The sequence below is a fragment of the Eleginops maclovinus genome, chromosome 20 (genome assembly GCF_036324505.1).
Source record: "Eleginops maclovinus isolate JMC-PN-2008 ecotype Puerto Natales chromosome 20, JC_Emac_rtc_rv5, whole genome shotgun sequence".
In the NCBI taxonomy this organism is placed as follows: domain Eukaryota; kingdom Metazoa; phylum Chordata; class Actinopteri; order Perciformes; family Eleginopidae; genus Eleginops; species Eleginops maclovinus.
The window spans coordinates 22,117,606-22,145,499 of NC_086368.1; the positions used below are offsets into that span (position 1 = coordinate 22,117,606).

At 41.3% G+C, this 27,894-nt stretch overlaps 2 protein-coding genes across 6 annotated transcripts; both read right to left on the reverse strand.

Moving 5' to 3' along the window:
• Positions 1 to 447: 447 nt before the first annotated feature.
• Positions 448 to 27,894, reverse strand: LOC134882834 (paxillin-like). Of its 4 annotated transcripts, none has more exons than XM_063910804.1 (11): positions 27,681 to 27,894; positions 12,571 to 12,743; positions 12,375 to 12,460; positions 11,932 to 12,062; positions 11,566 to 11,761; positions 11,302 to 11,449; positions 5,732 to 5,890; positions 4,486 to 4,659; positions 3,359 to 3,440; positions 3,084 to 3,232; positions 448 to 2,994 (listed from the first exon to the last, which is right to left on the reverse strand). In XM_063910804.1, the coding sequence occupies exons 1-11, from the start codon at positions 27,691 to 27,693 to the stop codon at positions 2,728 to 2,730; spliced, it is 1,578 nt and encodes a 525-aa protein (XP_063766874.1). In that variant the 5' UTR covers positions 27,694 to 27,894; the 3' UTR covers positions 448 to 2,727. The 4 variants fall into 4 exon arrangements, with proteins under 4 accessions (XP_063766874.1, XP_063766877.1, XP_063766876.1 ...); XM_063910807.1 differs by lacking the exon at positions 27,681 to 27,894 and adding an exon at positions 14,840 to 14,859; XM_063910806.1 differs by lacking the exon at positions 27,681 to 27,894 and adding an exon at positions 14,081 to 14,193.
• On the reverse strand, positions 5,900 to 11,291 carry LOC134882833 (basic proline-rich protein-like). Of its 2 annotated transcripts, XM_063910802.1 has the most exons (3): positions 9,102 to 11,291; positions 7,869 to 8,138; positions 5,900 to 7,583 (listed from the first exon to the last, which is right to left on the reverse strand). In XM_063910802.1, exons 1-3 carry the CDS (start codon positions 10,494 to 10,496, stop codon positions 7,146 to 7,148), a joined length of 2,103 nt encoding a protein of 700 aa, XP_063766872.1. In that variant the 5' UTR covers positions 10,497 to 11,291; the 3' UTR covers positions 5,900 to 7,145. The 2 variants fall into 2 exon arrangements, with proteins under 2 accessions (XP_063766872.1, XP_063766873.1); XM_063910803.1 differs by having other exon boundaries at positions 7,869 to 11,291.

Here is a 27,894-nt window from a genome sequence, read left to right on the forward strand (position 1 = left end):
TTAAGTGCCAGGGGCTGATAAATATTTGAGATTATAGTATAGCTGAAATATTTTTTCTGCTACACAAAATGTTGGTAATTCAATAAATAATGGAAAATTACTTGATTACCCAAGCTTACCTTTATTAACGGACCATAAACCAATATGCTTGATGTACACACAAAGTCCATCTAACAATTAATAACTTTTTATTGTCAATCAATTCTGATTTTGTACTGATTTGTGAAACAGCCAACTAAATAATGTGGAGCTGGGACTTGTTTTGTTATGCATCACATCTTATTTTCACTCATAACTGAAATTAATGTTGGTTAACTACCTTATTCAATAAAATTTGTTTTAATATTACATGAGCATCTTGTGTACTAAAGACCTGGTTGAATGCAAACAGTGACTATGAAAAATGGTGAACAGAGTAATCACTTTAAGACAAAACAGCACCAGAAATAAAGTACTTATTTTATTCGCAGCAGGTATAATAACCAGTCCGTAATCAAGACCCACATAGGCTTTCACCCCACCTCACACAAAGAGCCAGTATAATTTGTGGCTTGTGAGAAAATGTAACGGGTAAAGGATCACATGAATATCTCCATTTACAATTTCACTTAATCTCATTAATAAAAGGCGTATATTTTTTTTCATGAATTCTTTGACAGAAGCAAAAACAATAAGACATTCTGTAAGCAGATAAATATACATGGAGCAAAATTAACTCACAATTCCTGTTCACTTCCCCCTACTACTTCCTGTAAATCTGACTCGCCTACAAGTGTATATCATTCCGTTTGCTGAATCCTCCTCGGCATGTTTATTACAGTGTAAACGTTTATGAGTTAAGATGCACCCAAGCAGACGAAGCCTCGCCCGGAGTTCAGCCCATAAAGAGTCAAATCACAGGAAGGGTGGAGAACTCCACAGTGTATAAGACCTTATTGCATTGTCACATTTGGCACAAGAGCAAACATTTTCTCAGAAAAAAAAGAATCCAAACGTGGGTACACGCATAGTGATCATAAAGACAAGAAATATTGTCTACCCCCCAAAAAAAACTCATTGTTTCATATATGTGGCAAAACAGAGCAACAGGGAAAATAAAGATGAAATGAGTTATCACATAAATGTTGTGAGAGGCTTGGCCCTGTATTCTGATTCCTGACCAGCTAACACACCCAGCATCCATCGTGAGCCAAGTACTGACTTCAACTCAGACAGCAGGATCACAGCTTATGACTCAAAGACAATAATAAAGGCTGCGTTTCATTGGAAGTCTGACACACTGGAATCAAAGCTGGTGCGTGTTGTGTGTGTGTAAGAATAGGGTAAACTATAGTTAGCCTACATGCCAATAGAGCCAGCTCTTTGCATATCAGTTTGAGCCAAAACATCTCAAAAAATATATATATTTTCATCAAAACAGTGACAAAACACAGTTCTGTCTCAAAGTGGAGCATATTACAGGTATACAAATTTAGATTGTGATTGTAACAGCAACTGGCAGCTACTGCTGATAAAACTCCACACTAAAGAAAGCATGCCACTAATCCAAATGCATAATCGTATTTAAAACCAGCCTTTTTAATACAGTGATAAATTCACACAGTAGCAATTGTAAATTAAAGAAACCGGTTTTACTGAAGTGTCATTTATTCTGCTTTTTCTGTGTGATTACATACAGCAGAGAAAATCTCCACGGTTAAAATGGAGTAAAGACATTAAACTTAGTTTTGGCTCTTTTTAAAATTGCACCTTACGTTTAATTTGGTAATCATATTGTTAATTGTTATTGACCTTCTTTTTGTCATCCTCAACTGTTTGCAGTTTTTTGATAGTAGACGATGTATTCGACACAACACACACTTTGGGATGGGAAAACAAAAATGAAAAAGTTGCTACAGCGGAAAAAAAGGCGACTTATCTATATGTTAATTAACAAGAGTACAAATGTAAATGTAATGTTTTCTGAATCTGAGAAAACATGTGGGTTCTTTTTCGTAGTAAAACAGTACAAAAATAAGGGCTAGCTAATATCTTGCCGACACCTGTAAAATGCACCTTAAGACGTCTCATCAAGAGATCTGTGGTTGGAGTGTTTAAAGAGTTTGAACTGGTATTTTGAAGACGTGAAAAACAAGAAGGAGTTCAGTGTGTGTCTGTGTAATTTTACATGTGGAAAGTTTCAATGGATATTTTTAAATGGCACCTAAAATAGTTTCCAAAGATAGAAAAATACATATTTTCCATAGATCATTCTAACACTGATTTGCCTAGCACTGTGTATTGAACTCAACATATTCTGCTTATACACTGCTTAAGTCAACTCACCGTGGTCCATGCAATTGAGCAGCTTACTCATATCTGCATAAAACCACCATAGAGTGCAAAGTCTTGCCCTGCAATGGGGGAATTTAATCATTTCAAAATCAGGGCTCTGAGGAAGTCTCAACTCAACAGCCATATGCTTATTTATGTACACACGTAAAAGGGGAAATTAGCAAAGTTTATTTGCTGCACACAGGAGAAGAACTCAAAATAAAAATCTCTTTGGGCTCTGTTAAAAATGTCTTTTAGCAAAAGTGTGAAAGGCCAAGCCTGAGAGGTTGGACAGCCCGGGAAGTCCCTTCGGTGTCAAGGGTCAAACTGACTCATACATGCTAGACATGTGAGGGCACACACATCACACATGTGCATTCAGCGTACTCACACATGTATACGCAATCACACAGTCTAACTGAAGAGTTTAATAAAGCAGCCTTGGCAGTAAGGCTTGTCGTTCTGCTCCTTGAAGGTGCCTTTGTTGAGCTGCTTGAGGCAGAAAGCGCACACAAAGTGCTCCGGGTGGAACTTCTTCGCCATGGCGGTGATGCAGCGGCCTGTGATGGGCTTCTGGCAGCCGGAGCACAGCGAGCCACGCCGCTCGTGGTAGTGAGACTCGCAGTACGGCTGACCATCGTGGTCAAAGAAGCTGCCGTTTACGAATGGCGTGAAGCACTCCTAGAAATTCAGAGGAAAAGACGTAGAAGTTATAATGCTTACTTAACACAAAAATGCCCAAATTCATTACCGATGCACGAGTGACTCACCCTGCAGACGAAGCATTCAGGGTGCCAGAGTGAGTTGAGGGCAGAGATGTAGTTTTCCAGGATGGCACGGGCACAGCCTCCACATTTAGGGGCAAACATGTCAAAGTAGTCCTTTCTGCAGTACGCCTTCCCATCCTTCTCATGGAAACCTAGAGGGCAGCAAAGACTCACCGTGACTCACTCTGCGTGCTTTCAATTTGTAATGAAAATTCAGCATTGTTCTTTTTTTTCACACAAGCCAGGTGTTGTGTTATTAATTCATGAGCAGTTGGTACCTTCGGGTCCGAAAAAGGCTCCGCACTGTGCACAGAAGAAGTGCTCTGGATGCCAAGTCTTGTCCAAAGCAGTCACTACTCTCTGTAAAACAAAGGAGAACCAAATGGTAGATCATTAGATCTCTGCCTAAAAGCTGTGACTCATAACATTTGTGGGGGGAGGTGGTTCCTTATCTTGCTTTAAAATTAAGTCAGCACACAGTATGTGTATTTAATTATGGGAGTAACTAACACATGAGAGTCAGAGGCCAGTAGAGGGCAGACAAAGTCTACAGAGGCAGTGTGGGCGTTGCTGGAATGATATGACTGTCATGTTTTCCAGGCCTGATAGCATTTCTCCATAGCTTCAGCTAGATCCCACTGTGTAACAACATATTTTAAATCATCCACAGCTGCTAAGTTTATTTCAGAAGGACAATAGTTACTAACTATAATCTACATGTGAGTATTGGCTTTGCCACCAGGGGTCGCAGAGTTGAAAAAGATGTTGTTGTTTTTTAGGGAGGGCAAGCTTCAAAATTCATTTTCTGTGCAAATAGATCCAAAACCAAGAGATTGACAATATCAAAAAAATCTAAATTCTAAATGTAGCGGTTCCCTCTGACCTCTAAATGATACAATACCACCTTCAACACTGGTAATAATTGAAAAACCAATAATGAATTTCAATATAAGTAGTTCATAGTTGAAATAAGAAAAGAATACTGAAAGGGAAGTACACAGTTTCTCATTATGACCTCTCCCCAGGGCCCAATGTTCACTGTCTACTTCCCTTCTAGTACCTCTAGCACTGTGTGTGGTTTGTGTGTGTGTTAGAATAAAAAGTCAAATCTCCCGATGGGCGTGTGTCACTATGAGGATAAGACTGGGTGCTGACAAGCGAGAGAGAGGCCTAGCAGGCAGTGAGGAATACATAAGAGAAAGTCAGTTAGCATGCACAAGACTACTAGAGGTCCCTTCACTCCTATTGGCAAAGGATTGTGTGTGTGTGTGTGTGTGTGTGTGTGTGTGTGTGTGTGTGTGTGTGTGTGTGTGTGTGTGTGTGTGTGTGTGTGTGTGTGTGTGTGTGTGTGTGTGTGTGTGTGTGTGTGTGTGTGTGTGTGTGTGTGTGTGTATGCATTACTAACATCCAGTATGGGTCCATTACAGTAGTGGCATCGTGGTGAGAACAAGTGGTGGTAGTCTTTCTCACAGTATGGTTGTCCCTCACGCTCAAAGAAGTTCCTGGAGCCGATCTCGTCCTGGCAGTGGGTGCACACAAAGTGCTCGGGATGCCACGTTCTGCCCATGGCAGTCACCACCTGGCGTGGGGAGACACAGTGCATTAAATTGAAATGAGCATCTGAAGAAAGGCCTTGCTCAGCAGAGCAGAGAATTTTTTTGCCGCCTTGCTTGCAAAGAGCAAAGAGGATATTTCGAACAGCAGCAGGTAAAGATCTCATAACGCCATGTTTACAAGATGAAAATGATATATTATGTACACAAAAAAAAGTCTCCTGAATCATGATTCACAGAAATAATCTTTTAACGCTTCTAAATCTTAAAGTAACTTCTATCTCTATATTGCTCCATTCATTGGTTGCCATTAAGCAAGTAAGAGATTCAATATTGATAGAATGACTGGTTGGACCTTGAGCAATCTGCAGTCTGAGATACTTGCAACGTGAGACAACACCCCAAAGCCCATCCGACATGTGCAAATACATTTGAAGGTCAAATCTTTTCCCCACATTATTAACAGAAAAAAGCATTGATGATGTTTTACAAGCATATTATACATTTTGATATCTTTGAAGTGTATGAATATAACACAGAAATCCTGAATGGACGTACAGTATGCCGTAAGGACTGCACAATAATTGCGATTATTTTGACTGATATTGAATCATAAATCTCATTATCATTGAAACTATATTTTTTAAAGAATTCTTTTGGCAACCAGTGCCTTTAATGAAGTGACAGCTATGAAATGGAGGGACTGAGGGGATGACACTCTGCAAATGGTCTCAGGCCGGATTCGAACCTGGGTCCTCCGTATATGGCCACCAGCTCTACCAACTGAGCCAATGGTGTGTTTTTGAAAAGGATCTGTGATAGACAAATATTTGTTCTTGTTTTTTGTTTAATTTGATTTGTAGGCTGGGATGTATACGCTGCTTCATAATACTTCATTCAAAATGGTATTTAACACTTTATTATTCTTTAACAAATATTGTGTTTCCTGCAATTTCAATATTGAGACTTTTTCAAAAGTCACATTTCCATTTATTGGGCACCCCACGTATACATGTATCTTAAAGCATGCCAGTTTAAATTCAGTGTGTGCAACAGCTGAAATCTTTATTGATGTGTATGATTCAGTGTTATCTTTACCTGTCCAACAATGGGTTTCTTGCAGGCTCCGCAGACACCTTTAGCCACCGTCTGGACTCCGAGTCTGTTGAGGTCGGACTGCAGGCTCCCCAGCATGTTGTCCAGCTTGTTGGCTGGCTTGGGGGGACCGGTAGGCGAGATTTTTCCCTGGGATTGGATCTGACGGAGATAAAAGACCAAAGTGGCTTCAGTATGCCGTTGATATTCTTTGGATGATACATTTTTTGACTTACCTTGTTTATCATTACATCATTTTATAAACCCAATATAATGATTTCTGCCTTTTTAATTGTTCATTACAATGGTAAGCTGGATTTCTGGTTTTAAACAAGTGAACAATCTAGATGGGAGTTAGCTGTCTCCTCTTTCTCGATGACGGATAGAAAAATACTAAAATAAACCATAGACATATGAACCAAGACCAACTATGTTCTCATCAATCCTAATCCATGTTTGCAGGCTTTGATGATGACTCTATATCAAAATGGTGTGTGTGAATGTGTGTCCGACTACTGCAATGTAAGCAAACAGACCTTCTCCGATGGTGTGGTTATTGGAGCTTCATGAGTCTGACATTTCACTGAGGGAGAAAATAGCACCTCTGCTCCACGTATTCTCACACACACACACACACACACACACACACACACACACACACACACACACACACACACACACACACACACACACACACACACACACACACACACACACACACACACACACACACACACACACACACACACACACACACACACACACACACACACACACACACACACACACACACACACACACACACACACACCTCACTGAGCCCTCAACATGGAGGTAATTATACTCAATCATATCAATCGCCTGCTCTACAAGTCAACAACAGAACCACCACAAGAAAAGACACTATGGATTCTAAAAGCGGGGATGGTACATGGCCTTCAACTTCAACATGCAAGGGGGACCTGTTGACGGAAGTCCTTGTGGGAGCGGCTATAATTGTGTTGGTAACTGTGCTGTCATGTGGTAGATTAGGTTTCAGTTGCACTGCGAGTCAACCATTCCTGTGCACGGCTGGACCGTTAGTGTAACAGGAACAGGGGTTACACTCTTCTCGCCTTTAAGCTCTTAAAACCTCCTATGGACTCTGAACACACGGCCATTGGCGCCGTCAGATGTCAGAAATAAAAAGTATCTAAGTCTCCTCTAAATGTCAGCACCTCTCATAACCTGGACTGAGCGGATTTCAAACAAAGCTTTACAGAAGCTACCTGTCGGCATGAATGGACACCAAGGGTCAGAAACTCAGCCAATGAGCTGGGGAGTTATTTAGTTCACATAAATAGAACTGCAACTGGAGTTTTGAACTAATTGTCATACAAGATGTCTGAGTGAGAAAACTTCCAAGTTTAGAAAAAGTTCAGAAAAGAGAAAGAAGAAGAAATGTGATCCGTGCCTGCATTGGTGGAAAGATAGGGTCATACTCGGTCTGACAACCCACTGATACAAAGACCTTGGGAGGTGGTGGTGGTGTGACAGGCTTGGGAGGGGGGCTAGGTGATGGAGGGGGCTGGACAGGGGGAGGCGTGGGCACCCTGGGGGGAGGAGTGGGCTCCTTCGGGGGAGGAGTAGGCTCCTTGGGGGGAGGAGGAGTGGGATCTCGTGGAGGGGGAGGAGGAGTGGGATCTCGTGGAGGGGGAGGAGGAGTGGGATCTCGCGGAGGGGGAGGGGTTGGAGGGGGAGGAGGAAGTGGTGGAGGGGTCTGCTTGACTGGTGGTAACTTTTTGGGCGCAGGGGGAGATTGCGGAGGGGGGAGAACTTTTCTCTGGGGGGCAGGTGATTCTGGAGGTATGATGATCTGGGGGTAAGAAGGACACACGAAGAGAGGAGAGCAAACAGATGACAAACAAGAACAGAGGTCAGAATGAGGAAAAAGAAATTGTGATAGAAACAAAATTTGCAGGAAAACCCAAACTGTTTAAAGTTTAAAATGTCTGGTGTGATATTGATGGCTATGTGATGAAACATCATATATATTAAATATGTTCAATGGATTGACATCCTGGTATAAGGAGAACCATCATCTCAAACTGAGAGTAGCAACGAATAGCACCGACTCCTGCTGTGCGCCTCTAATGTCTACCTTATCCACAGATGGCTGGCCCCTTTCTTCTCGTGTTCGCTGTGGGTTGGACATGACGATGACTCCCTCTGTCATCCAATCATCCGGCTGTTTTTTACGCTTGCGCTCCACTTTCCCACACCCCAGTTTCCCCTGCAGTTCCTCAATGAGTCGGTCTTGCGAGTTGCTCTTGTTCACAATGACCGGGCCCATTTTACGCCGCAATAGCGCCTCCCTGAACATTGGATGCACATTGGAGGTCTCTTTGGTGCGCCGGATAACGGACTTGAGCTGGAGAATAGATGATATAAAGGAGGTGTGGTCGTGCAATTTAGGTCCATGTTGGCTCACAAACACAAGCAGGACAGGCCCAACCCAGGAGGTCTCATTCAGGTGGCAAAAATGCTCAAGCAGTGGCTTTAGAACAGACTTTCGCCGAAATGTTCTGGAGGTTTTGTCAGGCACCTGTGTATCCAATGAAATTTGCCTGCAGAAGCAAAGCACAGCCTTCCATTCCACTCAAATTCATTCTCTAATGCCAAGTCTACTTAAAACTACTCGGTATCTTTGGCACGCCATGCTGGATAGCTGAGGGCAAGGCAACATGGGTCTATCACAAAACCTGCACAAACCAAAGCAAGGCCAAAGATGACAAAGTTTTTGGATTACATATGCATGTTCTGGGGCATATCTGCATTAGCAAAAGAGAAAAATATTCACCATACTTTCTTTGTATTGGCACCATCAGTGATAAAAAGTATTTACTTTTGCATCATCCATTTGTTGCACAAACATGACAGGCCAGGCCCTGTGACTAGCACAGCAATGTCGATCGAAGCGAGTAGGGACGTGCAAAAAAATCCTTTCAGCAAAGCTTTCGACATCAGCCACAAACATTAGCTACAGGGAGATGTATCCCTCGAGCCAACTTGTAATTGCTATGCAATGATTCCGCATGCATCACGCCACATAGATGAGGGAAATGTCTCTTCAACAAGAAACTTCATCAATTTTGGTAACTTTGCACAGCTCATTGAGTTATAGCAGGAGCTGCTCTCCCAAAATAAGCTTATTTTGGCAACCATGAGATCAAGCTGCTTGAATAATCTAACACAGCCATTCCACCATTATTGTCACAGTTAATTAAAATCTCAGGCCACAGGACCAAATAATAGAAAGACCACATGGGGAGCTAAAGCCTCTAAAGCTTATTGCCAGCAGCTTATTTTGGGAGAATCGAGTCGAGCGTCCTACTTGGCCAGAAGCAGATAGTCGCTCGACTGCAGAGGGCTGCTGTGTCGGAAGCTCCAGCGTTGCATCTGGTGTCCCGGGGCAGGTGGAGGGGGTGGGGCACTCATCCATCCAGCTGGACTCAGTCATGGGTGTGAGGGTTCCCTCTCGGCTGTAATCAGTGTAAATTCCCTCTTCCTCTTCCCAAGATCTGTCTTCATCTCCGGGCATAAAGGAAGCAGGTGGCTGGTTCAAACTAAACTGGGTGGAGTTTGGGGCTAAGAGTTGGTCTAAAGCCTCATCCAACAAAGGCTCCCGACATGGCCATGATAAACCCGATGTTTCACCTCCCTGCTTTTCTGTTGGAGGGGCAAACAGCTTATTTGATGGTACAGCAGCAAGAGGAACTGGTGAAGCTCTGGGACTGTTGGTATCTGTAGCTGTGTAATTTGTTCTGATAACTGGAACAGGACTTTTTGGAACTGTTACCAGGGAAGCATTCATTGTTTCAGGACTAGAAGTCTTGGGTACACTAGAGATATTAGGGACAGTCACAGGACTTGAAATCTTCGGAACTGGACTTGAAAGTCTTGGAATTGACAATGGACTTGCACTATTGGGAACTGTTTCTGGACTAGCACTCTTTGTGATAGTTATAGGACTGGAGAAATTACAGACTGTCACTGGACTTGCACATTTAGGAACTGGACTTAAAATCCTTGTTACTGGGACTGGACTGTAACTTTTAGGGTTTGGGCTTGTGTTCTTGTACAACTGACTAGGACTGGAGCATTTAAGATCCGGTGGACTAGGACTCTTGGCTGTCAGGATGGGACTGGAGTTTTTGGACCAACTAACAGGACTAGGGCTGTTAGAAATAACTACTGGACTGAAGCTCCTTGCAGCCAGTACTGGACTGGAACTTTTGCAAACAGTATCTGGGCTAAAGCTCTTTTCAAGTGAACTTGAGAGTTTGCTGGAGTTAGTTGTAAACATTTGTACAGGGCTGTTGATCCTCGCTTCACTAGCATTATTTGTTGTGCTACAGATACTCAGGTTCTCCATATAAGAGACATCAGAGGTGACACTGTCACCATTACCTATCTGTTGGATCTCTGAGTACTGAAGGCTATTGGACGATGATATGACTACAGTGGAACCAGCTGAAGATTTAGAGGTTGAACAACCATCTTCATCTATATGAAGTTCGAATGGAATAGGGGTACAGGAGGGAGTAGAGCAGCTAGAGGGTAGAGTAGTATCCTCTGAGCCAATGTTGGGATTTATACATGGGGAAGTTTCTGGGAAACCAGCTACAAATGAAGCATCTACAGCCTCCTGATTCACAGAGGACTGAGAACCAGACTGAATTGGGCACAATGATGTGATGTTTGCAATGTACAAACAAAGACAAGACATTTACAATGGTAGAGAACAGAGAGAGACAGTGGGGGAAAAAAATTGAGAATGAAGAAAATCAACAGGAAAGTTGTCTTACATACAAAGCCAAGAAAGGGCAGAGTTCTCGCAGTGGTCTTCAAATTCAAATTAAAAAAATACCTAAAAATGAACAATTACTATTATTAATGCTTCTCTTGACAACGTCTGAAAAAAGTTGTATCCTCACAAAGGTAACATTTATTATCATGTGTTAATGGGATTTACTGGTAAATTGTATTAGATTGCATTAAGCGATGTTGTCAACAAATATATGTTATTTTTGCAGCGTCAGCCACACAACTTCCTCTATCAATGCAAGCTTTCAATTTGCACAATAGTCAAGCATATGTAGGACAACACAAATCTGAATATATTAATAAGTACACAAATAGTTTTGGTCAATTTCCAGTCGGTAACCACATATAAAAAGGAAATGAGAAATAGTTGTTGCTCTGAATAGCAGTTCCAGCTACTACATCCAGGCCATTGTAAGGTTTACAGTTCTACGTGAAATCTAAGGAAACAGCAGAGTATCATTTACATTTCTATTGTAAAAACATGCCAGCAGCAGCAGCATCCATTTCACATGACAAACCCACAAATAGGGAAAGACACTGAAACATGTTATCCTAGATACTAGTTTCTACAATTAATTCAACTGTTTTGCATTTCCCCAAACATCAGCAGAGCAGTTTTCTAAACAGTTGCACCCAACCAAAAATAAACATCCTCCATCCAGAATGCAAACCCTCGTGACACACAACCTACCCACTAGCACACTCACATTGCTTTGGACTTTGAAGTCAGACAGGGAGGCCATTAGCTCATCCAGCTCTCGTGTGGCAGAGGAGGCAGACATTCTGGCTTGTTGCTGAGCCGTTGTTTCCTCTTGTCCATCTGTTGGTTCGTCTGACACAACCAACGGTGTGGGACTAAAAACAGAAAGAATACAATCAACTTAAATCATGGCCTTTCCACATTACAATTTAATAAACAGACTTTAGCTCAATTACAGCTATCTTTCTTGGTTTATCAATTTCTGGCTTACATCGGAGAGGGCACAGAGCTTTCCAGCTCATCCAGAAGGCTCTCTACACTTGGTCGTACATCCTCTATTCCCCGAGCTGCCACACTGCGCTTGGGCTTCTCTAGTACAGGGGGACCAGCCTTGCCCACAGTAGAGACTCCATTCTCCTGGACATGGTGTATGACGCTGCTGGCAGGCAGTGGGGGAGCTGCTTCTTCTATTATAGAAAAAAAAAGCTAAATTAATTACCATCATCTACATTGCATAGCTTATTGGTAGTATTGTTTATGCTCAAAACACTAAAACACAGTGGAGATAGGCGCCATTCCACACCACAACATTTGAGAGCTTTTCTTTTTTAGAAAATGTAAGTGATCTCTTGCGTACCTTCTGTGGGGAAGGCAGGGGTGCTTTGCTGGACAGCGTTGAGCTCTAACAGCAGGCGGTCCAGTTCAGACAGGTTGCTGCCCAAGGATGAGTTCATGGCTGAGTCACTATTCTTCTGCTTATTAGGGAAACTGTACAGAGTAAAGAGAAGAACCAATATTTATCATACAGAGCTATGGACTGAGTAATGCTATATTTTGAGACTGACATCATTTGTAGAGTGTCTGGCTCTAAATCCAAACGGAGGTTTATAGTTTAATGTTGTTGTGTGTTGAACAGAGACATTATGTTCCACCTTTTAATGGCCTCTCAATAATTAGAAAAATATGGTTGAGGTTTGCACAAACATGCTTCCAGTTAAAGTAAATTATATCCTCAAAGAGTTTGAAAATGTACTGTTGTTTAAAGCCTGTCTATCCAAATAACGTGAATCCAAGTCCTACCTGTATACGTGGTCCTCCTCACCAATGGGTTGAGTTGGACTGCCGCTATCTCTAGACCACGGACTTCTCTGGGCTGAGCTGAAGGACTGAAGAGAGGAAGGGAAGGTCATTTTGAAGTGTTCAGAAGTTTGTTGAACAATGTTTTAAACTACATCATGTACTTTATCCCTGACATGTACAGTATGAGAGCATTTACCTCTGTTTCATCAACTCCGTTTAGTTCAGAGGGAGTTTGGACTTGGGGTGGAGAGGAGAGGTCTTGCTGGCTCTGATCCCCAACAGGGAAGGAGTAGGCGGTCTCGTCGGACAGGAAGAGCGGACGCTTGGAAATGTGGGATGTTGTGGACTCAAGGTCCGCCAACAAAGCATCTGCGAAAAAACAAACAGTACAGTTATAATTATAGGTAGTTCTTTTCCCAGACAGGGAACTCATCATTATTAGTTTCTGTTTGCATGCAGGACCAAATAATTACAGCATGTTGGTCAACAATTGGTCAACAGCCCATTAGCAATGACATCAGGGGAGGTGGAATTGTGAAAGATGAATCATGCAGACTGTCAGAGCCACTCCTTTAGTTACTCATTGACCCCTGTTTGCCTGGAGTCTTAAATCCAAGCGACGCGGTAGAGTCTGCAACCAGGTTTAAGTGCTTATATTTACCATCAACACTACACCAGCTAACATCGCTGCATGAAGGGGTCATTTGGTATTCAGAGATGAACCGGGGCCAAGAAAACACATACTAATTTAGCAGTCCTAACCAGCAGGTAGGAGGACACATAACATTATGCAGGATTTAATGAGAGAGCAGACTGTATTACTGAATGCTTGGGCTTATTTTAGCGCGCTCACTCACCACAGCAGTGTTTAGTTTCTCTTGTAGAATTTCACAAGTCAAAAAATAAATAAACCCTAAGTTAAACAAACTACACGAGAAGAAATGTATTTTATGAATACACTATTACTGTTAAATCAATGCTTATATGCAATTTCACGTTTTATTTTCAAACCAACATATTTGACGCTATTAAAGACCAATGGATTTTCAAAATAAAGTTCCTACACTAATATATATTTCTAGACAAAACCAATTAAACCATAGTTGGGAAAAGCAAATGTAGAGCACAAGTACAATCATGTTTTATCCTAATGTTGGAGAAGATCACTTAAAAGAATTCAAACTGTAAAATCAATACGTTGTACTGCAATATTGACAGTATGATAATAATAATAATAACATATGGTATTTATACAACGCTTTTCCTGGTGATCAAAGACGCTCAGTGCCAAGATGATCCAAATACACACTTCTCCAAAACCCTATCATAAAAAATACGAAAGCCAAAAACATAGCTAAAGTCACACATTTAAGAGACGTACCTTAAAAAACTTTACACCCAGAGAAATGAAGAGGAGATAAAACAGAAAAAATAAGAAGTGCAGGAGGAAGAGGGCAACCAAATCACACGGTCTGCCAGGCAGGAACTGCCTTTCTTAACTCCACCATCAGCATAAGAGTGCATGAGACGAGTAGAGGGGTGCAACCAGAGTGCAACTGAGAGCAGAGCAAAGGGTCAGGGTAAAGAGGAGAAGGAGGGGTTAAAAATAATAGCAGCGGATTAGTTTCACACCCTCCAGACACATACACTGCTATGCTAGGTTCAACCTAGCTTCCCTGAGAGCTAAAGTATAAGAAACTACTCACGAAAAATGAAAATTATCTCTGAAGATGGAGCAGTCCAACTGTTATAGGCCGAGCACGTTACAGCAGGTGAAGCAGAACGTTGTGAAATAAGGAAAGTTGACGCAAGCAAACCTCTTATCAGAAGAGGCATGCCCAACTAAGGGAGTGGTATCACAAAGGTATAAAAGGTGTAATCAGTCCCTCCTTCACACTGACAGTCCACACTCTTATTAAGTTACTCATGATGATTCGCACTCTCTTCCAACATGTTTGATGTAATAACATCTAGTCTTTAAGTAGGATTAAGGAACAAATTATGAGATATAATCTCTATTGCTTTGTCAAGATTCTAAGCACAACAAGATTTATTCAGGGGTACAATTACATTTGTACGTTGAACCTGATTCTAGGTAAAGTAGAGTATCATCTGTACAGAAGTATACTGGACCGCCATGTTTCCCAGACTGAGCGGAGACACAGTAGAAGCAGAGCCACATCCACACCAGACCCACTTAGCTCAACTTAGCATTAACATAGTTAGCATGGTGAACATGCCAGTTGACTAAGTTTCACTGCGGAGACTCTGTAAAAAAGCCCGACCACATTACTCAGAGTTTCATTATGGACGCAGCACCGCTCACTGTTTACACTACTGCAGCCAGCTCTGTGTGTGTCTTCCTCTAACTTGGTAGCAACAACACACCAATTAATATTAAGTCAGAAACGACACAACTGTCGATCTTTAAAATCTAACGAACTATGGTATATGATCAAACCTACCATTCGAAGATTCTTCAAACCATCCGACTGACACCTCAACACTGCAAGGCTCTACTCCTCATCCAGTAAATGGGGAAGTCAACAATACTGTAAACTTATTCTAAGAGGCTTTCCTGTGTTAAAAACGCAGAGGTTAAGACTTCTTCTTTACGTTTGCCCCAATGCAGCTGATTTTATCGTTATTGCGTTGATAAACATTGATATGAATGTACTTTGTCAGTCTAAAAAGTCCTCTAAATCATCATTATGGTTTACAAATAAACTCAGAGAAATTTAAAAAAGGATAAAACAAGTCCAGACATTGGACTTGAATAAAGTGAACACAACCCAAAATACTGCACAAAAAAATCGTGTATCTGAAGGCCTTGGTGTATATCTGCTGCTGATGTCAGAATAAAGTTTTACTGCAGCTGGTGAAGATCTCAGTCAACAGATGTTAATCCAGATGGTTTACACAAGATGTTAATCAACTTAGCTCTGGATCTGAACTGGCTTTAACCCTGGTTATAGAATCTGCTGCTCCACAATAGAGTTACGCTAAAACACTATCCCCGGGCTATATTAAATACAGATTCAGTTGGCTTCTGGGAGATCCGTATCAGCAGAATAAGCCACTCATTTCCCTAAACAAAGGTTGGAATAGTACTCTTATTTACAGAATAGAGGCTTAAACATCAAAACTAGAAGCTTGAGGGTCGCTGTTTTTCACTGAACACTGCATGCTAGACATGCTGTAACCCATCCACAAACTACACAAACACACAGAGGTGTGTCAACCCTACTGTGCCAAGGGAACATACCGGAACACACAGACTGCAAAGCACAGACTAGTTTTCCAGTGACCAAAAATGGATCTACAGTCAAATGAGGAACTCATAATAAGAGACACCCAAGGGCTCAATCTTAAAAATTAGCCTTAAATCATTGGAATCCTTTGGAGATAACTTTATTTTAGAATATTTTACTATATATTTTATTCAAATTTATGCTAAAAGGGCTTCTTTGAATTATTTTTATAGGAGATAAAAATTGTGTTGTAAGAACAATGCCATACTAAATCCTGAGAGACCCAAGTTCCCGAGAAGATATATTAATTACACACAGTCCACCCTCTTTGAAGAAAAAAAACACAGGCGATCTGTAAACTTTCATGTCCACGACACTAAATGTGACATGGCAGAGCACAGCTGGGCTCAAACAATGAGGAATGGTGATGGGAGTGTCGAGAGAGATAGTGAGTAAAACTAGGAACTGTGTGTGCGCGTGTAGCAGCAGCAGGCAAATCCTCAGAGGCTGAAATGTGGGTTGACGCAGATTAAGGAGACTCCCTTCCTCCCAGATGAATGGTGTGCATTTTAATTATACGAACGTTGCTCCGCACGGGGCTCATTACTGGAAAAACAGATAGAGAGAGAGAGAGATAAGGAAAAAAGGGGACCAGGAAGATTGATGTGGGTAGAAGAAAGACTGAAACATTAGAAGTGAAGGGAGGGGGAGGCAGGAAAACAAGGTTATGGAAGCCTTTTGAAGTGTCAAGTTTGTGAACAACAAAGAGAAGGACAGACGTTGGATCAGCACTTACATTGCAAACTTTATAGTTAAAAATTAACAGAAAATATAACTAAGCAAGTGAGCAAAGCGATTCTGGAGCGCTACATACTCTTTGAGCTTTGATCAATATCAGTGGTGGACATACACAGAAGTAAGCCTCCATTATCCCTGACAGGACATCCTGCCGCTTAACAGCACACACACTGCTTGAGGCCATATCAGTGCTGACCACTGCATAAAAATGAATCAATGCTGTCTACTACTCAACACATCGTTTGTTTATTCAGCTGGTTCATTTAAGGGAATGGATCTCATCAAATGAAATGTATCAAAACACAACCTTTAAAAACCTGCAGGGGGTGGTGTCTAGCCGTGCGTGAGAGCCGAGCACACCCGTGGCATTTTTTTTTAGCTTGGGAAGGCTGGTATAGAGGGCAGGCTTTATCAGTGAGTTTCATAAATGCCAAGGCATTTCCTGAGATATGCGCTTACACCAAAGGGAAACTAACAGGATGAATGTCAGCCGCACGTTTCTGTCTGCGCAGCACAGTTACCTGTGTTCTCTGACCTCCTTTCTGCATCTGCCTCTATCTCCATTCCTTTAATTTCTTCCGTCTGAATCTGACGTGTTGCAAGGTGCACGTCGGCTGATATGAATTCCTAACGTGCCACAGCTCGTGTTCCAAATATGAGAGAAAAACCGAGAGGCGGAGATGAATGTGAGGCGCACACACTCTGAACAAGATATTGTGATAAGACAGACAAGGACAGATGAGTGAAAAGAAAACTGTCTTCTGTTAAACACAGACATTCCGTGCATAATCTGGTTTTGGAAAACAAACAAGGAAAAACAATCTGTGTTGTACGAACAACCGAGTCTGTGAGTGTGGGTCGGCGGGAAGTGACAGCCTCTCATGTTTTGTTGTCTGAGACATGGCCTTTTCGTTGTGACACCAGCTGACAGACCAGCACAGAGATAATGAATCCCCCTCTCAGCTTCCCCCAGAAGGAAAAAAAAGGATTGGATGGGCACACATGCACTTACACTTTACTCCCCTCTGGGCTGGTGCTAGACAGCAGAAGGCCTGTGTCTGTGTTCATTAGGTGCGCTTCAGTGGGCACTGAAGTGCAAAAATTAAATCACACAGGTGCAACAGTAGAACAACAACATTGCACACAGGTGCCTCTCAGCAAGGCTTTAACCACATACCAGAGACAGACTGAAGCATCCAGCCTCACTATAAATATCATCCAGCCCGACCCTGACCTGTGGTGGGAGCAGACACATACAGTAGATGATGGATGGCCATGCCGGGCAAAGCAACAGCAGGACATAACAGACCACCCAGCCAGCTTATGCTATGTATTACATTTCATTTGGTTTAATGTATTTTACATTTCTAAACAGTATACAGAAGAGCCTGGATGGAGTTTCCTTGTGCTCAAATCAATGAAGCGCTATCGCTACAAAGGCAAATTAAATGGAAACGGCACCACTGCTCGCAATTAAGTCAAAGAATAAGAGTGCTTACACTGCAGCTTGCACTCCACTTATTCAATACAATTACAGCACAGTTTAATTAGACATGTGCAATGTAACACTTAAATACAGAAGCCCAGAATAAGTCTGCCAATTAACAAAACAAGTCATGCAAACTGACCGAATCCTCTGTTAAACAAAGAGTATCTTTCTGATGGTAAACTGCTAGTGGTACTATGCAAATTATTAAATTATTATGACTTAATGTGCAGTGCGACACCACGCTGCAAAGACAATGACAATCCTGTCTCTACACAGACTGGATTTCCGAAATGGGAAGTACTAAATCTATGATAAATCATGTGTGTATTACCTGACCAGTAACTAATTACAAACATACCAAGTTAGGGGGAAATATTTAGCAGCTAAAGAGACTGAATTGTCAATCAGGAACTGAAAACAGAGGGTGAAGGCAAGTAAATATTAGGCTGGTGGTTCGAAAAACACTCTACATGTATGATGTTGCTTTGGCTATCTTCTGGATGTGTAAATGAGATGCTTTTGGCTAGCAAATTTGACATTTCAGAATTAAAAAATGATAAATGTCACTGTTGTGTTGAAAGCTTGTCCAGTGGCATCAAATCACTCAAAGGAATAGGTTGTCTGTGCTTTTTTACTATCTTCCCATTGGTTGTGTGACACCACTCTTACTATGTCTGTGTTCAGTGTGGGGATTAGCTGAGTTTAGCATGAAGACCGAGTGCAGGGCTAAGAGCTAGCATGGCTGTTTATAGAAAAAGTCAAAAATGTCTGTTTATCACTAAAGGAGATTGGGTTGTCCCATTTTTTAACTTTAGACGGTGCATGTTAGCCGTCCCACCTATGTTAAGCTAAGCTATGATAAGCTAGCCACCTCCGGTCTAAGGCTTCATGCTTATTCATAGATGCATGAGAAAGGGTTACCTAACTTTTATTAAACTCGAGGCAGAAATTATGAAGTGTTCTTTTTCATTAAACGGTAACATCTAAATACCTTTACTTTTTTTTTCAATACAGGGTAACACCAACGCATGTCATAAAACCACAACTTCACCGAACCCTTTTCAGATAGGCTGTATGACGCGGGCGCGGCCACCCCACAGAAGCTACAGTTCAGAAATAGTCACGAGCCTGAAACCATGTCTCTGTTGATGTTCCACCCAGAATTAACACCTTTGTAGCCCATGTGTCGAGTCTACCTTCCCAGAAAGCACGGCATGTTTGACCTCAATGAATATGTAGATATAAAAGAGATAGGTGTAACAACAGCATTATCTGCATCTCTGCTGAGTCTAGTCTCAACACTGAGTGCTTTTATTCCTTGAAAGGCAACCTTGTACTTTCACGCACATTTCAGAGTGTCTCTTATGCACTGTTGCTAGAGCAGCAATGCCTAAACCTGGATAATGTGAATTTCTAGCCCCCTTATATTTTCTGCCAGAACATTCCTAATGCTAACCTTAGATTTTATGAAATTGTTATTTTTTGTAGTTTTAAACCATAACATACTGACTACTACTGCATTCATTATCTATATTTAGAAATATTTTTGCATTGTCATTATCAATACCACACTGAGGCATTTATGGTTATTAACGTCTAATGTTGACTTCCTCTCCTGTCTGCTTTTGAGTAATTTCTGTTCATCAGCCATTTTATCTCATTGCCTTCATTGTGCCTTTTTGTGCTTGCGAGTTGGGTAACCATGTTTTAATCCTTGCTGCAAACCAATTTCCAAAGGGGAAACTAAATAGCCTATCCACTTAACTGAATCATTACATTTGAGTACAATAATTATTAAATGGATGGTTTAGTGTTTGTATCCAGCTTTATATATATATATGGCTATGAGATCGGAAAAGAAAAGTATGACACAAGTTTTCGTTAGTAAAACAATACCAGTCAAAAGAAGATGAAACAAACGCTCCTCTCGCGGTCTCCCCCTCACCTCCCTCTCTTATTCCCCACAGAGATTGGCTTACAAAGAAACACAAAGGTAGTTGGTTGGTGGGCGCAAAGCTTTCCTGTGGGTTACACGTAGCCACTGTGGTTATTTTCAGCATCTGTTTGCATGCAACAGTGGTAAAAGCACTTTGAAAATGTTTGAGCAGTACCAAGGGTGCATTTATTTAGGTATTACAATAGCTGATTTTTGGGCCATTTGCAAACACAAAATATATATGGGTTTTAATATTTTGCTCTTGACTGAAAATAACCAGATGCACACACTACAGAGTAAAAATAAAGAGTTAAATAATTATCATGATTCTTCCAGTCTTATGTTTTAAAAAGGGAAAATAAAAGTAAAACTACTCTTGTGAAATTGCAGACATATTTCCATTCATACAAACACTTTATTAGCAATACTGTCAGATGTCAAATCTTTAGCATTTGTACTGTGGCTATGCTTCTCCCAGAGTGAATAACCTGCCGGAGTATCTGAAGTCACACCACAGGGTGACACAAATATAAGCTGTTTTTTAAGAATGTAACATGGGTGGAGTTTTAGCAATAACACATTACAATTATTAAAGATTGAAGACCCTTTTTATCTGTAAAATAATGAATAATAAATAGACAGAAAATATTTTAATCAACTTCACCATATTCTGTTGCATGCTAAATTTCCCCTCTGTGGGACCAATAAAGGGATTCTGATTCTGAAGGAATGATAATGTAATTACAAAGGTCCCATGATAAATGCTTGTAAACTGGTATTGAATTAAAGGTTGCTGTACTTCATATAAATGCAATGTTAAGCTGAAATGCTTTACGTTTATGACTTTATAAAGTGAATAGTGTCTTAGTTAATTTAAACCAAAGATGCACAATTACAATTAATGTTCCTGGAAAAGCAATCAAAGAGGATCTTGAGTAATTTATTGCAAGATTGATGAACCAAGACCCCGTTAAGGCAGAAAATACACGACGGGATAGATGGCCAACTTTTTCCCATTCCCATAATCAGTTCTGTCTGGTTCTGTCTTTTCTGGGTTGAAGGAGGTCACAGCTCCAGAAACAAGCTGCTCTTTGTCCCCCTGCGGCAGAATAAGGACAGAGGGAAGAGGATGGAGAGGAGGGCTTGGGAGGTCTGCAAAGCAGGCCAAATCATTCCACTGGAAAACAGTAAGCTTGGTGCCGGTGTCAGAACATGCACACTGTACAAGTGTGTGCTAAGTGTGTGTTTTTGAGCTCTTGTTAAGCCAACACTCCTATAAACCTGTGGAGTGGTAATTCTGACCTAAGCATCACTGATGCTGTCATTAACCCAAGTGCTGGGTTTGGATCGGGTTTCCTGAATTAATTATCCAGATGCTGATTGTAAATCCAACTAAATCACACGCAACATCAAACACACACACACACACACACACACACACACACACACACACACACACACACACACTTTACCTTACATTTGCGCAATCACTTGTCCATCTCCAACTTCCCAATTAATCAAAGCCCTGCATTGTCGTGGCTCTATATCTGAAATAGGGCAGTAGCAGCGGTGTGTTGGGGGCTATTTAAACTCGTGCCAAGACCAGAGTAAACCTGCTGGGCACCAGCCCATTTCCTTATAAAACAGCGATGTGTTATCTCAGCCTGCAGCCAAGGCAACCATACAACCTCTTAGAAAAATGACATTTAGGAGCCAATTAGAGGAAAGCCTGCAAAGCCATGCAGGTGCATTTGAAAGGCCAGCTGACATTTTAAGAGCGCCATTTAATATGACAAATAGGTTTTAATCGAACCAAAGTTTCATTATAGTTACCTTTTGAAACATCGTGCTTGATACCTTTTTGAGCTCTAATTTCTTTCTAATTAAAATACTGTGTCGTATCTATCTTCTATGTCACACTGTTACACCAGCTGTGATCCTGTTACAGCTGCTTGCATCAGCCCGATCAGCAGCACTGCGTCCAGCGGCTGTCAGTCACTGTCAGCCTGACTGTTGGGATGAGAATCTCAGCAGGAAACTCAACTCATCAGAGCAAAACAGCAGGACAGTGGAGGGCGGAAAACAGCTTATACACATTTAGTAAGGGCTACAGATAACACTAATAATTATTGATGTATCTGCAGTTGTCTTTATAAGATGTCTTAAAAACATGCCACGTTTCTCAAAGTCCCAGATGTGTTTAAATGTCATGTTTTGTCAAACAATGGTTTTAGTATTTAGTTAATAATATTTGCCAATTGTGCCTTAACGAATAATCAAAATAGTTGGATATTTTTTCTTCTGTCAATAGACTTTTGATGGTTGACCAAACATTGAAGCTGCATATATAATTAAAAACTTCACATGTCCTATAAAACATGTGAAAACTGCACACTACTGTTTGTTTGGGTCTATTTCCTCCCTGACAACATGCTAAATCAAGCTAATGAGCTGTTCTGGTTGCCTGGAAAGAAAATGGAAACACCAAAAGCAAATCCTTTTTTTTCTGCTAAAATTAAAGGAAGCCACCACAAATAGGACAGGATGAGGCATGTCCACAAGTCGTAATGAGTAACATGATGTCTGTGACTGACAATAGGCCATTCTGTTGGTAAGCAGTAGAGAATCCTCCTGACTGCCACTACTACACAGAGGTCACAAAGGGCACTTCCTGTCGTGAAACATGTTGTACGGGAAGCTGCCCAAAAGAAAAGGGCTCATTGAGCTCAGCTGACAGAAAGCAGGGCAGAGGAACATGACTGACACATGCAGTAACTAGACTGTACTTTATGACATGCTAGTGTATAATTAAAGCTACACAGATCCTAAACACAGCCAGATTCTGCTTGAATCGCTCTTCAGTCTAAATATATTTCTGACTTGAAAGCCTATTTTCATATGAACCTTGATTCTGAAAACCTACAGTAGCTGTTAGATTATGGGCCCTGCAGGCTGTTGTTATGGTACGCTGGACCCATGAGAGATGACATGACGGTTGGCTGAGTGCAGAGCTGTCGCTGCTTAGTCAGCTTCCCTATCTGAGCTGTCTGTCGACACCAGCGGCCTACGTTCAGAGGCGTGTTTTGTGTGTCTGTGCATGTGAATACACCATATGTTTCAAAGCCCTGCAGCTTTTTAATTTTAAATTCAAACAGATGGACAAACCCTAGAGCATAGAGATTCTCTCAAGGCTTCCTATGCTACATTGATTCTTTGTGTGATTTATATTCCACTCACCAGAGACTTATTGTCTACTCTGGGCCTGCTCTTTGTTGCATTAAACTGAAGTTTACTGAAGATGTAATATGCAACGACTTCCCAGTTTTAATTTTACTCAAGTGAAGAGGAAGTTGACCAAAAGGGGATTTTTGATTAATGGGAACTGCCAAGTTTGGACTGACTTTACACTTTAAAAAAGTACTCCTGATTTAGTACTGCATTTCCTTAAAGTTTGGGAACTTGCAAAAGACAAAAAAAGATGAATTATTAAAAAAAGGAGAGGCAAAGATATTCTCAGTTTTGGTCATTAGTTTGGGTCAAGCAAAAAAAAGAAAGAAAGATCCTACACTTCCCATAATGCAGCTGATCAGCTGCTTTTGTCATAAGCAAAGATGAAGCATCCAATAGCCGCGCAATACATTTCCTGTGTCCTAAGTGGGCGCGGCTTTTTTAGTTGTATACATATGCTTGCATGAGGTATTTACAGAGCTAAGAAACACATTATGAAAGATAGTAAGCTAGGGTGAAAGGTCACGAGCTTTAGAGGTGCTGCTGGCAGGCATTTAATAACCTTTGGGCAGAGCTAGGCTAGCAGTTTACCTCCATGTTTCCAATCTTTAAACTAGGCTAAGCAAACCAGCTGCTGGCTGTAGCTTCATGTTTAGTAAACAGTCCTGAAAGTGTTTTGAAGCTTCTTGCCACAACAGCAGATAAGCATATTTCCCAAATATCAAACGCTTGATTTAGATCTCCCTTCTAAATACAATCAATTGCTAAATTAACAGCTAAATGTTCCCTAAATCACAATTGTGGATTCTAATCTAGGGTTTAAATGAATTCAAAGATTTCACACAGATTCCTTTACAACTTTAAATAAATGACTAGTCATTATACTGTATGGACTGTAGAGTTACAGATTCATCACTGCTCATAAGTCAAACAAAGGAAGAAGGTTGAATATTGCTGAAAACAACAGACTGGCAAAGCTGCACAGGGACTGGGCAAAGCAGAACTGATGTTAATATACAAACTGTGTCCCTGAGAGAGGGGGAAAAAACATCTCTCAGGCAAAACTAACGTCAACATCACAGTCAACACAATAGAGAATGTAGAGTAAATGTCCACATGTGAGCTGTCTGACGTTTCTTTTGGTGTATAAACAATGAACTATATTTAGACTTGGATGAATATCTAGGCTACATCAGATCTCATTTGGCGTTAAGTAAAGAACTAACTGCACCCACGCCCACTCCATGAGTGACATTTCCAACGCTGCAGCTGCTTCGCTGACAGGCCTCTGGGGAATCACTTCACTTCAAATGATGCCACTAAAGCGACAGTGAAACAAATCAGTGAGAAAGAAACAGAGCAGTTACCATATTTGCAGACATGAGAAGAAAATAGTGAAAGGAGCAGCAGATCAAAGTCAGTGAAGTTAAGTAAACTTTGGAGGCTGTTTGACATTCATGTGTTGTTGGTGCAGGCCCAGAGCAGTGAAGCAAGGCGCAACGCTTGGCAGCTCTGATAGCTGAGGTCAGTGAAAGTTTGCCTCAGAACATGCCACGGCATCTCAACTGCATTGATTTTTTAGAAGCAGACACAAATGATATAAAAGTCTAGCTTAAACAAAGAAAGATCTAGTTTCTAATACAGACTTTCTTTAATGACTGGAATTAAAAACCTGATCATTTCAGCCGATAAAGCTTTAAAATCTGCCCTGATGCAAATCTTCCTAAAGGCTAATCTGCTGTGCTGCACACCCCGCCAGCTTTAAACTGTCAATTGATTGCAGCTGCAGCTTCCAATGTTGCTCGCCACAGGAATGGTGGGGAGTGGGGAGAGAGAGGGTGGGGCAGTGCAGTGTTTAAGGAGGATACATTTTGGCTGAGGCCCAATCCCTGCATGTGGGCCTGATCCAACCCGACGCCCTGCCTGCGCGGGTCTGCTCCCACGGCTGGATGTGCAGGAAGCGTTGGGTTAAAGCAAATTGAGAGTGTGCATATGTGTGGATCGCAGAAAAGCCGCTTTGAGGGAAGTAGCAAACATGCCAGTCAAAGTCACTGCTACCGTGTCATTAGTGTTATAGTAAGACTGTTTGAAATTAAACAAACATACTTCCCCCACAGTATGACCATTCTGATATCACTTACTCACCACATGTTGAACTGAAGTAATAAAGGCTGCGTTATTCATTTACAGCATTATCTAAATACTCCCCCAACAGATGCTTTTTCCCTTAAACCATGTTATTTTAATACAATATAATGTTTTCAGAGTTGGTAAAATAATATTTAGATGTAGAACTGCTGTTGTTAAAAGCGGCCACCATTTACTTAAATTCTTCTGCCCTTTTCTACGTCTTTTCCCCGCTTGTCTTCTTCAAGTATTTTAAGTAAAACGTGTGAATAATTGATTTAAAAATAATTAGTTAGTTTGAGAGGTATTCATTTAACAATAAAGGCAATGGAAAGGGGAAACGATTAAGAGTTAGTTGGTGGAAGGTTTCTAGGTGCTACTGCTGCTGTCTCAGCGCATGAGAAAAAGGACTCTTCTGCTAAAAATACATGTAGTTGTCCTCTTTGGGCTCTGAGGTGGATGACTCCCCACATTGCAGCTCTGTAGGTAAGGATTATTACATTGAAACAATTCTAAACCTAAACTCTTTCTTTTTGATGAACAGACAGAGGGAAAGGACTCTGATCCCAACATCCCTAGAGGACAACATTGGACAGAAGGTTATCTGTAGCCAACATTTTACTAAGTATGTTCACCACGGTTTTTACAGGTCTCTGCTAAAACGATGACAGAATTTACAACCCTGGGACATGATAATTACACTGGGTTGTGTGACACTCTTTTTTAAGAAGCTACTTTAAGGAAAGCCCTTCACCCACGTAAGCTGAGAAGGTATCCATAAAAATTGACTGGATATAGAATGACCAATGGTACATTCTCACCACCAACTTGTCAACCAGAGAGCAAGGTTTGGCACAAACTACATATGTCCAGGTGTACTGAAATGGGACTTTTTTTAAGCAACTGAGAAATTTTAACTAGCTTTACCTGCCTGAAACAGAAATGATATGTTATTGCTGAACAGAGCTATATCTTTTACCCGACAGAAAATCCACTTTCAGTTCACAGAGAATTATGTACAATGTGCATAGCGCTTTTTATTTATGTTCTTGGATTTATTTATTATACATCAGTTTCTAGCATTGAGAGTTGTAGGCAAATAAAAAATGTCTATGCACTGGGAAACTTGCTTTTAACTGTTCATACATGCATATAGCTGAAAGGGGAAACTTTTGGGGCAGCTTTTGCAAGACATTTATCATCTTCGACTTTACAAATGCAGTCTGGTGTTTTTTTTTAGCATCCAATGAACCTGACTCCTTCAATGCATTCCCCTGATTGTACTGCTAAACTTAACCTTACAGTTGCCAGGGTAAAACTCAAAACCTTGTAAACAGAGAAAATGTGCAGTCAATGCTTGTAAATAAACAGAAAAAAGAACTGATCCTGAACGCACAAACTATGCAAGCTTTGTTACGTCAGTGTTTTCCTTGTGACTTGAATTATGAGGTTTGGTTTTAATAGGACCACAATGTGCAATGACAAGCTAAAAAAAATGGTTGCGTTTGATTAAGAGAAAGGACATTAAACTACTAAAATATTAGCAGAAGGAACTGTCACAGAGGGAGAGCCAGGATTTTGTGAGCACCAAGAACATTGTGCTGAGCTCTACACACTCCCTGTCAACACAAGCTGCCCTCAGGCATTACATTTTCAGTTGATTTTCAGTTTTCATCAGTTGTGCCATAATTCACTGACTTAAACTTATATCTGTCCAGGCAGAAAGACAGCAAAGCTCTCCTGGATTCATCTGCTTCTTCATATGTGACTTAATATTTCACTGGTGTGACAATCAGTTGAAATGAGGGCCCAATTCGACCTGAAATCTGTTGCAATGGGCTTTGAATGCGCAATTCTGACTTTTTAACGACTTGAACTCCCTGAACTATGACTGTATGATGTTTTTTTAAATCACTCAAGCCAGCTGTTACCATCTCACCTGCAGTAAAGGCCGTTATGTAAGCCTGACATTTCCCAGGAGGGGCTCACTAGGACAGTGTCTCATCTAATGCAAGCTGACCTGTGGGCTAATTTACACAATTCCGCTAGTTTTGCGCATGAAAAAAGTTAGAGGAAGCATGCTGTAGCATATCATGCCTGGTTAAGTGATGTGGAGGAATTGTGGATGAAATAACTCGTCCAGAAACAATACATATACACCAGTCACAGCAGTACGTCCGCTCACACACGTTTCTTTTACGTTACAAATCCCAGCTAATGTTAATTGTTAATTATCGCCCAAATCCAGGGCTTCCTCTCAGCACGAGGGGCCTTTCTGGGCACCTCGCGCTGAGCGGAACCAGGATAACTTAACCTACCTGGATGTGCATACGAGTCAAACATACAACTGTAAAGACTTTCTTAGAAAACCGCTTCCTTAGGTTGAATACACAGCTTTCGCCCGCATTGTGTGTCTGAGCAAACAATACACACTCAGCCGCTGCGTAAATGTTGCGTTCACGGCAAAGCGAACTTACCTAAATCATCCATGTTGGCCGGAAATCGTTCCAATGCTGGGAACCGGACCGGGTCCTGCTATCGATCACAGCCGGACTGAAAGCACCAGATTTCAGCTCCCAAAACGCTGAGTCTTCCGCTCGCTGAACGCGATGAAGTTTTCAAGTTCCACTGCTGCTCGACGAGCCTCAAACACACTCACAGACACACACATATCCTGCTGCCCCCCTGGAG